Source organism: Pseudophryne corroboree, chromosome 7 (assembly GCF_028390025.1).
Source record: "Pseudophryne corroboree isolate aPseCor3 chromosome 7, aPseCor3.hap2, whole genome shotgun sequence".
NCBI classification, from domain to species: domain Eukaryota; kingdom Metazoa; phylum Chordata; class Amphibia; order Anura; family Myobatrachidae; genus Pseudophryne; species Pseudophryne corroboree.
Window position 1 is genome coordinate 176,339,175 of NC_086450.1, and position 17,201 is coordinate 176,356,375.

Below are 17,201 nucleotides of genomic sequence, written 5' to 3' on the forward strand. Positions count from 1 at the left end.
GTACTAGACAGGGCTGCCCACTGTCCCCTGCCCTTTTTGCCCTGGCCATGGAACCATTGGCGAGTTTCATTAGAGCGTCCCCTGATGTTAGGGGCATTACTATTGACGGACATGAGGATGTTATTGCATTATATGCCGATGACATGCTTTTGTTTCTCAGTGACCCTGATGCTTCCCTGACCTCCCTTCTAAGTATTGTTGATACATTTGGCTTCTATTCCGGCCTGACTATTAACTGGAATAAATCTAATGTCTTTCCCATATCTGGTATTCTTCCTGACCCATTGCCTATTGTGTCCTCCTTGCACCTGACCCTTCGCTTTCAGTATCTTGGTGTCTGGATCAGTCCTAATGTTAAGTCTTTTGTACATCAAAACATTGACCAGGTCACGGTGGATCTGAGGCGACGGATCCATGTATGGAAGAAGCTTCCCCTTACTGTCACGGGTCGCATTAACTTGATCAAGATGGTGATACAACCAAAATATCTTTATCTATTGCAGCACTCTCCTACTTATATCCCCAAGAAAATTTTCACTAGCATTGATAGTGTGCTTTCCTCTTTTGTTTGGGGCGACAAAACGCCTAGGGTTGCCCTGAGAGCTCTGGTTAGGGCTAAATTGGATGCAGGTTTGGGTTTTCCCAATCTGCAGGCCTATTATCTAGCTGCCCAACTTGCGCATTTGTCTAATTGGATTCTCAGTAGGGATAGTCCCACGTTTGAGAGATTCTTTGCCGAGTATGTGGGGTCTCACTTCTCCCCTGTCCAGTTCCTTCTTTCTGCCTCTTCTACTGCTGGTCTTCCTCCTTTACTCCATCAGTCGCTACTTGTATGGCGTCAAACTCACTCCTATTATGCATGGCGAGGTACAGATTCTGACACACCACTTTGGTTTACCCCAGCGTATAGGGAGTTATTGCAGCTCTCACAGGACAATATATGGATTGGGGCGGGCCTTACCACAGTTTCACAACTGTATGATAATGGTGTTTTTAAATCTTTCACACAACTGCGGGAGGAGCTTGAAATATCCAATAGATCCTTTTATCGTTATCTACAGCTCCGCCATGTCGTGCAGGCACAGTTTGGGGCCTCGCCTCCGGCCATTTCTGATTCCCCGATTAAAGACATGGTTATGAATTTGGGTACAAGTCACCAAGTTTCCACTTTATATGTTAGTCTTAATGCCCACATCTGCCCGAACATATTTGACCAACTTAAACTTAAGTGGGAGCAAGACACTGGCCCACTTACAGATGACCAATGGCTCCAGGTGTTGTGCTCTCTTAAATATACTACTCAGTGTGTCAAGTACCAGCAGGTTTATTTCTTTGTTTTACATAGGACGTATAGAACTACAGTTTCTTTATGTAAAGCAGGTCTACGCCCTGGTACTACCTGCCCAAGATGTGGTGGCCCTGAGGCTACCTTTTGGCATCTACTATGGCTGTGCCCCACTGTATATGCCTTTTGGGAAGCAGTCTGGTCGGACATTCTGCTTACTGAACCTACGCTGCCCTCCCTTTCTCCTACACTGCATATGTTTGCGCTAGACTTAGAGGAATCCTACTGCCCGGCATTGTACAAATATGTTCTTTGCCTGACTACCTTAGCGAAGGTGATTATAGCGCGTAACTGGTTTGCTACTTCTTCCCCTAATGTGTACAATTGGCGAGCTCTAGTGAATGAGGTGTCAGGACATGAGAGGTTTACACATAGGTCTAGAGGGACCCTACCCCATTACCTCAGCAAGTGGGATAGGTGGAATACCTCCCGTCTGGTTGCAGCTGGGGCACTATTCTCTAACTGATTGAGGTTTAGTATGTGAATTTGCAAGATGGTCGTGACACTTATTATCTCTGTCTATGTGACACTGTGACACAGATTGCATTATTTGCTGTATTTTTCCTGTACCTTTTTCTTTTTTTTTTTTTTGTTTTGTTTGGTGTTTTGGTTTTGTTCTGTATTTAATGTTTTTTGTTTTTCCCTGAAAAACTTCAATAAAAAAATTACACAAGTAAAAAAAAAAAAAAGTATTTTATATTTAACACAGTAAAATACCAGTAACCAATGGAGGGACTGACAGAGCGGATCAGCAGACGATGAACGTCTAGCAAGGAAGATTAGCCTCGCAGCTGCATTGAAAATGGATTGTAGTGGTGAAAGCCTATGTTTTGGAAGACCAGTAAGGAGACTATTGCAATAATCAATGCGGGAGATGATGAGTGCATGGATTAGAGTTTTTGCAGTGTCTTGTGTAAGATAAGGACGTATTTTGGATATGTTTTTTAGGTGCATGTAACATGAGAGACAGATTGAATGTGTGGAACAAAGAACAGTTCAGAGTCAAGACTGACACCTAGGCAGCGAGCTTGTGGGGTAGGGTGGATAGTCGCATTGTCAACAGTTATGGAGCTATCAGGTTGATAAGTACTCTTGGCTGCTGGGAAAATAATTAATTCTGTTTTGGAATGGTTGAGTTTGAGGTGGCGAGATGACAGCCAAGATAAAATGGCACACAGGCGTTCAGTGACACGAACCAATACAGATGGTGATAAATCTGGAGAGGATAGGTAGATTTGAGTATCATCAGCGTACAAAATATACTGAAATCCGAAGGAGCTGATTAGTTTACCAAGAGATGGGGTATAGATTGAGAAAAGCAGAGAACCTAAGACTGAGCCTTGCGGTACTCCAACTGATAGAGGTAGAGAAGAGGAGGAAGAATCAGAGAAGTGAACACTGAAAGAGTGATTAGATAGGTAGGATAAGAACCAAGTAAGGGCTGTGTCCTGAAGACCTAGGGATTGTAGCGTTTGTATGAGAAGAGAGTGGTCAACAGTGTCAAAAGCAGCAGAGAGGTCTAGAAGAATAAGAAGTGTGTAATGGCCTTTTCGATCTAGCAGTGACCAGATCGTTCACAACTTTGGTCAGTGCCGTCTCTGTGGAGTGTTGGGCACAAAAGCCTGACTAAAGTGGGTCCAGTAAGTTGTGGGAGTTAAGAAAGTGTGTGAAGCGAGTGTAGGCAAGTCTCTCAAGTAGCTTGGAGGGGCATGGGAGCTGAGAGATGGGACGGTAGTTAGAGAGAGTGTTTGGGTCAGAATTGTGTTATTTCAGAATGGGAGTAATCACTGCATGCTTAAACAGAGAAGGAGAGATACCAGTAGAGAGAGAGAGATTACAGATTTTAGTTAAGGTTGGGATAAGCACAGGAGACAAAGTTTTACTGACTTGTATAGGATCAAGAGGAGAGGTAGTGGAGTAGGAGGATGAAAAGAATGTTGATACTTCATTTTCACTTGAGGGATCTAATGAAGAGTAAGTGCCAGAGGGTTCAGGTAGGGAATTGAGCAGGTCACTGGCTGAGTTAGAGCATACCATTTCATCTCGGATTTTATCAATCTTATCCTTGAAGTAGGAAGCAAGTACTTGTGCACAGATAGTCTCTAGTGAGGGAGGTGAGGGAGAGTAAAGAAGTGATTTAAATGTATTAAAAAGTCGCTTGGGGTTGGTGGCATGAGAAGAGATGAGAGATTGGAAATATGTTTGTTTGGCAGTGTCTAGGGCCTGACGATAGAAGTGGTAGGTGGTCTTATATGTGAGAAAGTTACTTGGATTCTGAGATTTACGCCACTGACGTTCTACTTTACATGACAAATTTTGTAGGTGTCTTGTTGATTTAGAGTGCAACGGTTGGCATCTAAGCTTACGTGGAGTGTGATGTGTAGCTGGAGCAACTTCGTCAAGAGCACGCTCTAGAGTCTGGTGCAGATGGGATACAGCAGTCTCAGGTGTGGTAAATGTAGAAATTGGTGAGAGCAGTTGCTGCAGAGAAGTGGAAAGTTGTTGAAAATTTATATTGTTAGTATTTCTGTGGAGTAGAGGAGGCTTGCTTGGTTTTAATGTCAGAGTTTAGAGTAATGGAAGAGATTGAGAAGGTGATCAGGTTGTGATCAGAGAGAGGGAAAGGAGTGTTAATGAATTCTGAAACTGAGCAGAACCTGGTGAGTACAAGATAAAGGCAGTGACCCTCCTGATGAGTAGAGGAGTCAGACCACTGGGTGAGGCCAAGAGAGGAGGTTAAAGAGAGGAGTTTGGAGGCATGAACAGATTGTGGACTGCCAAGAGCTATATTGAAATCGCCCATAATGATGGTAGAGATGTCAGAAGATAAAAAGTGTGGGAGTCAGGCAGAAAAATCTTCTAGAAATCTTTGTTTGGGTTGCCCAGGAAGGCGGTAGATAGCTGCAACACGCAGAGAGAAGGGGGTGAAAATCCTGATAAAGTGAACTTCAAACGATGTGAATGCAAGTCATGGAATCTGAGGTAGAACTGGGTATGTGAAAAATTGGGACAGTAATATTTCAACCCCCCACCTTTGCTATTTTCAGGCCTGGAGGTGTGTGTGAAGTGGAGATCACCATGTGATAGTGCTGCAGGGGAGGCTGTGTCTAATTGTGTGAGCCATGTCTCTGTTATAGCCAGCAGATCTCCAAGAACTGTACACAGACAGAGTTGGAAGCAACTCTGAATCAGGCTCACAGGGGCAGATTTATTAAGCCTGGTGAAGTGATAAAGTGGAAGGTGATGACGCACCAATTAGTTTCTAACGTCCATGTTACAGACTGGGTTTGAAAAATAACAGTTAGGAACTGAATGGCTGGAGCCTTATCATCACCTTCCACTTTATCACTTTACCAGGCTTAATAAATCTGCCCCAAAGTTTTCTAGTTTGATTTATAACAATGTTACATTCAAAAATCCACCTATGTATCAAAACAAGGGACATGAGTACAATTCTCATTCTAAAAACCTACAGTATTTAGTAACGTTCTTACACCATAAACAAAATTGGAACCTAGAGATGAGAAACTAACCTGGGTTGTTTCAAAGAACATTTCTCGGTCATCTACAGTGACCTTAAAGGTGTTAGGCTGCGGAGCCCCGAAGAAAATAATATGTTCATACTGAAATGTCTCCAGTGGTTTTGGGTCACCCCGTTTGTAGACGGACACATTTTCTGCACTGACCCCGAGCCACAGATCATTGGGAAATCCACCTTCTTTATACTGTAAAACAAAGACAATATGGTTTACAATCTAATACACACATCACCGTCTTCTGCAAATCACACAAGTTGCCTTAAGCTTATAGTTCACAGTCTTCTATGTATTATGCCAAGTATGTAGTCAAGTGTGGCACATTTCCACTTTTTGAAGGTAAGGATCAAATGCCTCATTTACAGTAAGAAGGGAAAGTACCATGGCTTGGTTATTATTGCCATCTTGTGAAGTAGTGTGAACATACACAAAGTTCTTTAGAAGAACCAGGCACGTCTGAGACTGGGGATAGCCTATTGTTCAGCCCTCACTGCTACCATGACATGTCAGAACTACACCACTAGAGGGACCCACTATTAGTGTTGGGGATGATTTATTTGTCTAGCCTCCATATCTGCAGGTAGGTGGTGAAGTGTTTCATACAGCCCTTCTCAGCGCTGAATACTAGACAAGGCTTACAATTACAGAATCGTCTTACGAGTGGGGTCCTACTTATAATACAGGATGTCCCAATACCGACCACTACATCCCGCCCGCTCCAAATCCCACCAGTCGGCATGCCGACCAACAGGGACTATTCCCACTCCAACCTGTGGCGAGCGTGGCTGCACTCGCACCCCCCAACCCTCCCCCACTGTCTGGTATTGTGACCACCGGTCACACGTGCCCAACGTGTTATAGAAAAACGCAATAAATGCAGAAAGGTTCAAATTATATCTAAAATAATAGCAGCAAGTCATGACTGTATCAAATTTTCTCTTATACGCTGCATCCCACGCCTTTATCCGCAATAAAAGCACACAGCGCCCGATTATACCTCAACATCAAAGAGTGTAGACCCATATCCCGGCCACTCGATAACAATCGCCATATAGTTCACCATAGCCTGGTGCTGAGACATCCCATGCAGCCGACTCCATTTCTCAGCTATACTGGTGCGAGCTGCAGAGAGCTCCTCTTTTATCCACATCTCCAGCATCTGCTCCTCCTCCATCTTCTGTTTCTTCATAGAGCCCACTTTGAAGCCACGCTTTAAGGTCCCCTCTAAAAAGCTGGTTCTCCTCCTCTCCAGAGTTTGGCCACCTATGTTGCTGCTTTTTGTGGCCTGGAGAATTTTGTTTTTTAACCGCTGCACAGGATACACAGTTTCTAGGGACCATGACACTTTGGAGAAGTCCCCATGCTGATACTGCAGCCTCAGAGCAGCCATGTGCTGCAAGGTCTCCTCAGGGGCCGGGAAGTGGCCACTAGTAAGACTTTCATGAGCCTGAAAAAAAAGATCATTCAAATTCAGCACAAACATGATTGCTACTGGTACATAAGTATTTATAGCATATTACGGGTGTGGCAAATTCAGAATGTGTACACAGACACTTGAGTCAACATATGACATGCACAATGACGACATGTACATTGTGCATGTGGACAGTCAGCTTGTTGACATAGCATGTTTCTACTGTTATAGTCCTAACCCTACCCTAACCTAACACCTAACTAACCGCAGCCTAACATTAAACCTGTAGTATCGGCATAATGACTACATACTACTTTGTGCGCATACTGTATGAAAGACCCTGGCATCATGCAGTTGCCTAACTATCTACCTAATATATAGGCCTAACCTGTCTACTTAATATAGCAACTTTGGGACTGGGCAAATATCAGACTAATGATTTTTGGGGTGAATAAAAAGAATTCAATATTAAAACTTCAAAATAAAGTGGTGGTTCACATCTGTACAAAGCCTGGTGCCAGTCTATGTACCTCCTTCAGTGAGCACAACCCCTCAATAAATCCAGTATTGCCAAATCACAGTATATCACTGCACGCAATGACTCCGTAGAGACAGGCACTACCTGTAACACTCACACTCCCATTCAGCATGCAAACAATGAATGTGGCTCCTGAATGGCCAGGAGTAGCGGATGGTCCATTCAGGAACCACATTTACTACTGCCTCATATACCCAACAGCTTCTCTGACCCCCTTCTTGGATGTCAATGTTGCAAGACAAGCAACTTCCAGGAATTTCTATGTTAGTGGCAGAGATTTGTCATACCGGCAGGTGGTACACAGGCTCTTTAAACACAGTGACAAATTTTATATTTTTACAGATTAAGAAAGATGTTGCACTAGAGTCATGTTCACTGAAAATGAGTGCACTGGACATCATCACAACACATTATAACGCTTTAAGGGTACAGGACCAGCAAACTCCAGCTCTTTAGAATCATAAACAATACACCAATTAACAGATCATCCATAGTCTTCTACAGCGGTGGATATTGCAGCAGATGATCACTTTTGGCCTGTGTGCACGGTCCGCTTGTGATCACAATGGCAGGACCTAGTGACGCTACAAGAGATTTAGCTTCTAGGCCCATGTGCCAAACGGTTAGATTTCATGAAGTTTGGCTACTTACAGGTACCACTTAATTGGATATTAGTCGTGTCACTTGCATCTTGAGCCAAGTAGCAGGACCAGTCTGTTCGTGTTCAGCATTAATATTGTGAAACGTCAATTCACTAACAAAATCTTATTCGAAGCCATAAACTGAGATAAGATTTTGGCAAGCGATCAATCACCTATGCTAGGGGTTTCAACTATGTACGCTAGGAGTTTCAACTTGAAAAAAAAAATGAAACAAAAGATAAGGATCTCTGGTAAACCCTCTTATTGCATAATAGCGATAAATCAAATCTCACATTTTATTTCTATTTCTGTTAAATAGGACAAACCTGCTCAAACATGAAGGCAAATTCAACACCCTCCTTAGGAACACTCTGCACGTCTAGGAAGCAATAGAGCTTAAAATACAGATTCCACTGACCCAATTCTTCCTCCTCATCCCCTGTGCTGGAAAGTCTGAGGGAAGAGATCAAACACCCAGTTATATCAGAGGAGCACATATCAGAGTAAGACACAAAAAGAAGACAGAAGTCAAAAGCCTGAAGTTGTAATTTGTATGGCATGAAACAAGTGTGCTTAAATGGAGGCAAAGGGGGTAATTCCAAGTTGATCGCAGCAGGAATTTGGTTAGCAGTTGGGCAAAACCATGTGCACTGCAGGGGAGGCAGATATAACATGTGCAGAGAGAGTTAGATTTGGGTGGGGTGTGTTCAATCTGCAATCTAAATTGCAGTGTAAAAATAAAGCAGCCAGTATTTACCCTGCACAGAAACAAAATAACCCACCCAAATCTAACTCTCTCTGCACATGTTATATCTGCCTCCCCTGCAGTGCACATGGTTTTGCCCAACTGCTAACCAAATTCCTGCTGCGATCAACTTGGAATTACCCCCAAAATGCATTAGCAAATCTTTAGAAGAACAATCATAACCTTTCAAACTTGGCAAGGACATCCACCACAATAACACGGCTCTCAACCGCTCTGTCCATATTTTTGTTGCGTTCAAAGAGGGCGAACATGTTGCGACTGTCATCCATTGAGAGGCCACGAATTAATTTCTCCACCACCTGCAATGGCACAAATTACCCACAATTCTCACTCTAACACAGGTTAAGAAAATAAGAACATGAATAGAAACAACCACTTCGAACTATGCATTCCTGCGCCATTCTGATGTATCTCTACTGGGGTGCCAATAGATAGAGAGGGGGAAGGGTGTGAGCTGGTACAGATGACTCACTCGCAGGCCTCTGTAGGAGCCAGGGTATGAAGGGCAGGAGTAACCCTTCTGCGATGCCGTGATCAAGGATCCTGATTTGCGCTGAACCACAGTATTGTATATGAGGGATCATAGCCACAGCCCCTAATCGACTCGGTGGCCCCATGGTCATTCTCTAGTTCAGCTGTAGATCTTATGTTTCATTTATTAATGGAAGAAAGTATATCTATTTACTTTATTTTGTTAACCCAAAAAATGTAAAAATTTGCTTTATAAGCTGTGGTCATTTTAATATGCATCATTGTTAATATTGATAAATTGTGTACTAATTGTTAGGCGAACGCGGGGGGTGGGGGGGTTCTAATTGCCTGAAACCCCCCTTCCCCACAGCCTGGCCAGCGCCTACATGTAGTATGAAGAGCAAAATGTAGTTACTGCACATGCCTAGTGGCGGCAGATTTATATACAAATCTCCTAACCTTTCAAACTTTGCACGGACTTACACCATAATAACACGGCTCTCATCCTACCATCCCTGCACCAGTTTGTGCTTTTTCTGTCAAACACTGCTTAGTAAATTGGTCTATAATTTATATTAGTGGCTTTCAATCTGTAGTAAGGTAGGAAATCATTGTGTTTTAGTGGGGGGTGTACTGAACTCTCATGGGTAAATTTACCAAAGCTTCTAAAAATGAGAAGTGGTGATGTTGCCCATAGCAACCAATCAGATTCTATAATTTCTCTACTGCATACAAGAAAATGACAGACAGAATCTGATTGCTTGCTATGGGCAACATCACAACTTTTCAATTTTAGAAGCTTTAGTAAATATACACCTAAATATTTACACTTATGTAAAAAAAACTTTTGCTTTGGGTGTATTTTTTTTGAGGGTTCGGGTTTTCATTTAGGCCTCTACACCTGTCTGCTTGACTATTTAATCAATATATGCTTGGCTGTGAAGTGTGTTGAAATCTTAATTTGAAAATTGGAGATATACCGGAAATCAAAAAATAAGATTTTAAACCTACCGGTAAATCTTTTTTTCCTAGTCCGTAGAGGATGCTGGGGACTCCGTAAGGACCATGGGGTATAGACGGGCTCCGCAGGAGACATGGGCACTATAAAGAACTTTAGAATGGGTGTGCACTGGCTCCTCCCTCTATGACCCTCCTCCCGACCTCAGTTAGAGAAACTGTGCCCAGAGGAGATGGACAATACGAGGAAAGGATTTTGTTAATCTAAGGGCAAGATTCATACCAGCCCACACCATCCACACCGTATAAACTGGAATATACGCAACCAGTTAACAGTATGAACACAAAACAGTATCAGCTAAAGACTGATCTCAACTGTAACATAACCCTTATGTAAGCAACAACTATTTACAAGCCTTGCAGATTTTGTCCGCAATGGGACGGGTGCCCAGCATCCTCTACGGACTAGGAGAAAAAGATTTACCGGTAGGTTTAAAATCTTATTTTCTCTTACGTCCTAGAGGATGCTGGGGACTCTGTAAGGACCATGGGGTTTATACCAAAGCTCCAGACCGGGCGGGAGAGTGCGGACGACTCTGCAGCACCGACTGAGCAAACGCAAGGTCCTCGTCAGCCAGGGTATCAAACTTAAAGAACTTTGCAAAAGTGTTTGAACCTGACCAGGTAGCTGCTTGGCAAAGCTGTAAAGCCGAGACACCTCGGGCAGCCGCCCAAGAAGAGGCCACCTTCCTAGTGGAATGGGCCTTTACCGAATTTGTTAACGGCAATCCTGCCGTAGAATGAGCCTGCTGAATCGTGTTACAGATCCAGCGAGCAATAGTCTGCTTCGAAGCAGGAGCGCCAACTTTGTTGGCTGCATACAGGTCAAACAGTGCTTCTGTTTTCCTAACTCGAGCCGTCCTGGCTACATAGATTTTTAAGGCCCTGATTACATCCAGGGACTTGGAATCCTCCAAGTCACTCGTAGCCACAGGCACCACAATAGGTTGGTTCATATGAAATGAAGAAACCACCTTAGGCAAAAATTGAGGACGAGCCCTCAACTCTGCTCTATCCACATGGAAGGTCAAATTGGGGCTCTTGTGAGACAAGGCCGCCAATTCGGACACCCGCCTTGCAGATGCCAGGGCCAACAACATGACCACCTTCCAAGTGAGAAATTTCAATTCAACCGTTTGAAGAGGTTCAAACCAGTGAGACTTCAGGAACCGTAACACCACGTTAAGGTCCCAAGGTGCCAATGGGGGCACAAAAGGAGGCTGGATGTGCAGTACTCCCTTTACAAAAGTCTGGACTTCTGGGAGAGAAGCCAATTCCTTCTGAAAGAAAATAGATAGGGCCGAAATCTGTACCTTAATGGAGCCTAATTTTAGGCCCATATCCACTCCTGTCTGTAGAAAGTGGAGAAAACGGCCCAGATGGAAATCTTCCGTAGGAGCATTCTTGGCTTCACACCAAGAAACATACTTCCTCCAGATACGGTGATAATGTTTTGCCGTGACCTCCTTCCTAGTTTTTATCAGAGTAGGGATGACTTCCTCCGGAATACCTTTCCCAGCTAGGATTCAGCGTTCAACCGCCATGCCGTCAAACGTAACCGCTGTAAGTCTTGGAACACGCAGGGCCCCTGTTGTAACAGGTCCTCCCTGAGAGGAAGAGGCCACGGATCTTCTGTGAGCATCTCCTGAAGATCTAAATACCAGGCCCTTCGCGGCCAATCTGGAACAATGAGTATTGTTTTCACCCTTTTTTGTCTTATGATTCTCAATATTTTTGAGATGAGAGGAAGAGGGGGGAACACATAGACCGACTGAAACACCCAAGGTGTCACCAAGACGTCCACCACTACTGCCTGAGGGTCCCTTGACCTGGCACAATACCTCCGAAGCTTCTTGTTGAGCCGTGACGCCATCATGTCTATGTGAGGAATTCCGAAAAGACTTGTTATCTCTGTAAAAATTTCTTGATGAAGTCCCCACTCTCCTGGATGGAGATCGTGTCTGCTGAGGAAGTCTGCTTCCCAGTTGTCCACTCCCGGAATGAAGACCGCTGACAGATAGCTTATGTGATTTTCCACCCAGCGAAGAATCCTGGTGGCTTCCGCCATTGCCACTCTGCTCCTTGTCCCGCCTTGGCGGTTTACATGAGCCACGGCTGTGACGTCTGATTGAATCAGAAACGGTAGGTCGCGAAGAAGATCCTCCGCTTGTCGTAGGCCGTTGTATATGGCCCTCAATTGCAGTACGTTGATGTGTAGACAAGCCTCCTGGCTTGACCATAGCCCCTGAAAATGTCTTCCTTGTGTGACTGCTCCCCATCCTCGGAGGCTCGCGTCCGTGGTCACCAGAACCCAGTCCAGAATGCCGAACCTGCGACCCTCTAGAAGGTGAGCACTTTGCAGCCACCACAGGAGAGACACCCTGGCCCAGGGGGACAGGCTTATCTTCTGATGTATTAGTAGATGGGACCCGGACCACTTGTCCAGGAGGTCTCACTGAAACGTCCTTGCATGAAACCTGCAGAAGGGGATGGGCTCGTAGGCTGCCACCATTTTCCCCAGAACTGGAGTGCATTGATGAACAGACACTCTTTTTGGTTTTAGCAAGTCTCTGACCATATTCTGGAGGTCCTGGGCTTTTTCCATCGGGAGAAAAACCCTCTTCTGTTCCGTGTCCAGAATCATGCCTAGGAATGATAGTCGAGTCGTTGGAATCAATTGTGACTTTGGCAGATTGAGAATCCAACTGTGTTGTTGTAGCACTCTCAGGGAGAGCGACACGCTCTTCTGCAATTGATCTCTCGATCATGCTTTTATCAGGAGATCGTCCAAGCATGGGATAATTGTGACTCCCTGCCTGCCCAGGAGCACCATCATCTCCGCCATCACCTTGGTGAAAATCCTCGGGGCCATGGAAAGCCCAAACGGCAACGTCTGAAACTGGTAATGACAGTCCTGTACAGCGAATCTGAGGTACGCCTGATGAGGAGGATATATGGGGACATGAAGGTATGCATCCTTTATGTCGAGTGACACCATAAAATCCCCCCCTTCCAGACTGGAGATCACAGCCCGGAGCGATTCCATCTTGAATTTGAACTTTCTCAAGTACAGGTTTAAATCTAACATCCCTAAAATGGGTCTAACCGAACCATCCGGCTTCGGGACCACGAACAGGGTCGAATAGTACCCTTTCCCCTGTTGGACTAGAGGAACCTTGACAATTACTTGCTGTTGATACAGCTTTTGAATTGCAGCGAACACTACTTCCCTCTCTGGGGGAGAAGCTGGCAAGGCCGACTTGAAAAATCGGCGAGGGGGCACCTCTTCGAATTCCAGTTTGTAGCCTTGGGATACAATATCCATCGCCCAAGGATCCACGTCTGACAGAACCCAGACCTGACTGAAAAGTCGAAGACGTGCCCCCACCGGTGCGGACTCCCTCAGTGGAGCCCCAGCGTCATGCGGTGGATTTAGTAGAAGCCGGGGAGGACTTCTGCTCCTGGGAACTAGCCATAGCAGGCATTCTTTTCCCTCTACCCTTACCTCTGGCGAGGAAAGATGAGCCCCGACCTCTTCTGGACTTACGCGACCGAAAGGACTGCATCTGATACTGTGGAGTTTTCTTTTGCTGTGGGGTAACAAAAGGCAAAAAGGTAGATTTACCCGCGGTAGCTGTGGCAACCAGGTCCGCGAGACCTTCCCCAAATAAAACTTCACCTTTGTATGGCAAAACCTCCATATGTTTCTTTGAGTCGGCATCACCCGTCCATTGGCGAGTCCACAGGGCGCGCCTAGCAGAAACCGCCATGGCGTTGGCTCTCGACCCCAGCAGCCCAACGTCTCTTTGAGCATCCCTCATATATAAGACTGCGTCTTTAATGTGGCCTAAGGTTAATAAAATGGTATCCCTATCTAGGGTATCAAGGTCAGCTGACAAGGTATCTGTCCAAGCTGCAACTGCACTACACACCCATGCCGATGCTATTGCCGGTCTGAGCAAAGCACCTGTATGCGCATAAATAGACTTTAAAGTAGTTTCCTGCCTGCGATCAGCAGGATCTTTGAGGGCTGCAGTGTCCGGAGACGGTAGCGCCACTTTCTTGGACAGGCGTGTTAAAGCCTTGTCCACCCTGGGTGAGGATTCCCAACGTACCCTGTCCCGTGCAGGGAAAGGATATGCCATAAGAATCCTCTTGGGAATCTGCAGTTTTTTATCAGGAGTTTCCCAAGCCTTTTCAAATAACTCGTTAAGTTCATGGGATGGGGGAAAGGTTACCTCAGGTTTCTTTTCCTTATACATGCGCACCCTCGTGTCAGGGATCGAGGGGTCATCTGATATATGCAAAACCTCTTTTATTGCAATAATCATATAATGAATACTTTTTGCCACCCTCGGGTGCAACCTCGCTTCATCGTAGTCGACACTGGAGTCAGAGTCCGTGTCGGTATCAGTGTCTGCTATCTGGAATAGGGGACGTTTTTGAGACCCAGAAGGGCCCGGTGACCCAGCCGAAGCCGTGGATTAACTCCCTGCTCTTTCCCTGGACTCTGCTATGTCCAATTTCTTATGTAATAAGGTCACATTTGCATTTAAAACATTCCACATGTCCATCCAATCATGAGTCGGCGTTGCCGACGGCGACACCACAATCATCTGCTCCACCTCCTCCTTAGATGAGGCTTCCGCATCAGACATGCCGACACACTCGTACCGACACCCCCACACACACAGGGATATAGTTATAAGGAGACAGTTCCCCAATAATGCCCTTTGGAGAGACAGAGAGAGAGTATGCCAGCACACACCCAGCACCAACTGACACTGGAAAATAATGTCCCAGATAACAGCGCTTTTATATTAGATTACTGTGTAATACACTCACTGCGCCTTACAAGTGCCCCCCTCCTCTTTTCAGCCCTGTGTCACCGTGTTCAGTAGGGGAGAGACCGGGGAGCCAGCTTCTCTGCAGATCTCTGTGGAGAAAATGGCGCTGGTTAGTGCTGAGGGACCAAGCTCCGCCCCCCTCCGGCGGCGGGCTTCGGTCCCGCTCAAAATATTTAAAACTGGCGGGGGATATAAAGAATTACTGCCTCCGCAGTGTCTATGCCAGATCCAGAGGTTTTATTGCTGCCCAGGGCGCCCCCCCTGCCCGCTAGTGCATCAGTGCCCGCTAGTGTGTGTAGTGTGTGTGGGAGCAATGGCGCGCAGCGTTATCGCTGCGCGCTTACCTCAGTGAAGATCCGAAGTCTTCTGCCGCCTTGAAGTCTTCTTTTCTTCTTATACTCACCCGGCTTCTATCTTCCGGCTCTGCGAGGAGGACGGCGGCGCGGCTCTGGTACGAACGGCGTTCCGACTCCCTCTGGAGCTAATGGTGTCCAGTAGCCTAAGAAGCAGAGCCTATCACTTAAGTATGTCTGCTTCTCTCTCCTCAGTCCCACGATGCAGGGAGCCTGTTGCCAGCAGTGCTCCCATAAAATAAAAAACCTAACAAAATTCTTTTTCAGAGAAACTCAGGAGAGCTCCCCTGTAGTGCACCCTATCTCCTCTGGGCACAGGATCTAACTGAGGTCTGGAGGAGGGGCATAGAGGGAAGAGCCAGTGCACACCCATTGTAAAAGTTCTTTATAGTGCCCATGTCTCCTGCAGAGCCCGTCTATACCCCATGGTCCTTACGGAGTCCCCAGCATCCTCTAGGACGTAAGAGAAATAAAAAAACATGAGGACAACGCAGTAACTTCTATGCCTGCTCCAAAAGACCTGCTATCAACATAAAGCAGTGAGTTAACTAATTTATTATCTCTAACTCCTGGTGAATGCAAAACCTGGGCACCCCTTACTGAACTCTATGTCTAGATAGCTCAAAGCCCTAATTCTCTTAACTATTGCTTTGTTCTTCTAAATATCACTATCTACTCTGTAACAATTTCAGTTTGCCTTTATTACCCCAAAAGTTTTGCCTTCACTGCCTTTGCTTTTAATACACCCGCTTTTAACATTGTTTATTTTAGTATTTTCACTCACTCCATTTTTAGAATATTTCTCTGAACAGCACTCCTGTACTCCTCAACCCTGTCCCAAACCAATGCACTCTGCCAGCTCTCACCGCCCTCGCCCTCTCCAGTTCCAGACCACAAATGCCCCCACCCTCCGCACCTACAACCCAGCCAACCTGATCTACATCCCCCCTGTCCCTCCTCTCCCTTTCTCCTGCACACTCTAAAATGCCAGATCAATCTGCAATAAGCTGCCTGTTATACACAACCTCTTCCTCTCCCACTCTCTTAACCTTCTCGCCATCACCGAAACCTGGCTCTCCTCTTCTGACTCCACCTCCCCTGCTGCTCTCTCCTATAGGAGCTTCTCCTTCTCCCACTCTGTCAGACCTGATGAGGGTGCATCCTTTACTCTCAACCGGCACCGTTCGTGTCATCCCACCAAAACCCTTCGTCACTTTCTACACCTTTGAGGTCCACTCTATCAGCCTTTTCTACCCCATTCACCTATGTGTGGGGTGGTCATCTAGCCCGCCAGCTGCTCCTCCCCATTTCTCGTCAACTTCGCTGTCTGGCTACCCCACTTCCTCCACTCTAACCACCTCTCTATCATCCTCGGTGACTTTAACATCCCTATTGACCTCACAAAGTCAGCATTCACTAATCTTCTTGCCCTCTTCTCCTCCTTTGGCCTTTCTCAATGGACCTCCACCACCACTCACTGTCTAAGCCACTCCCTTGACATTGTCATAAGCCACCGGTGTGATCCATCTGACTTCTCAAACTCTCCCTTTCCCATTTATGACCACCATCTACTCTTTTTTACCCTCTCATATCCTCCTCTGCTCCCCACGCCCAGACCTACCATCACCAGACGCAGTCTTGGGTCTCTCGACCACGCTATCCTATCCTCCCTCGATACTCTCTCTTCTATCTACTATAGTCTGCCCCAACCTTCTATGACTACCCTCCACACTAGATTCTGTTGCCCCATCTCTTCTGTTACCCTCCGCTGTTCTAAACCCCAACCCTGGCTGTCCAAACTGACCCGGTTCCTGCAACAATGCACCCACACATTGCTGAACGCCTCTGGAGGAAATATTGCTCCTGGGGGACTTCCTCCACTTATTTTCTGTTCCTACAGCTCTACCCTCTCCCTCATCTCTACTCAGTCCTCGCCACCTCTTTGATACTTTCAACACTCTCTTCGCCCCCTACTCCCCTCCCATCCTCTCTTACTGCCACTGACTTTTCCTCATAAAAATTGAGGCACAAAATCTCCTTCCATCTCCCCTCAGCAGCCCCGCAATCCCCCACCATCCTCTCCCTCCAGCCATCCCACCTAGTGTCCTTCTGCCCCACCACAGACAAGGAAGTCCACTCCCTCATCATATCCTCTTTCCCCCTCCATCTACCCCCATGGACCCCCTCCCCTCTTCAACCTATCACTTTCTACCAGCATCCTTCCCCCATCATTCAAACATGCTCTTGTCTCACCAATTCTTATTAAAAAAAAA

At 46.0% G+C, this 17,201-nt stretch overlaps 1 protein-coding gene across 1 annotated transcript in view; it reads right to left on the minus strand.

The window, feature by feature from the left end:
- The window catches only part of LOC134944878 (unconventional myosin-X-like), a 271,284-nt gene that overhangs the window by 14,793 nt on the left and 239,290 nt on the right, over nt 1-17,201 (minus strand). Inside the window, exons 37-40 of the mRNA XM_063933792.1 lie at nt 8,403-8,539; nt 7,801-7,927; nt 5,879-6,328; nt 4,879-5,070 (exon numbers count right to left, since the gene is read on the minus strand). Coding sequence (XP_063789862.1) covers nt 4,879-5,070; nt 5,879-6,328; nt 7,801-7,927; nt 8,403-8,539 — 906 coding nt within the window. The remainder of the gene's footprint in view (nt 1-4,878; nt 5,071-5,878; nt 6,329-7,800; nt 7,928-8,402; nt 8,540-17,201) is intronic.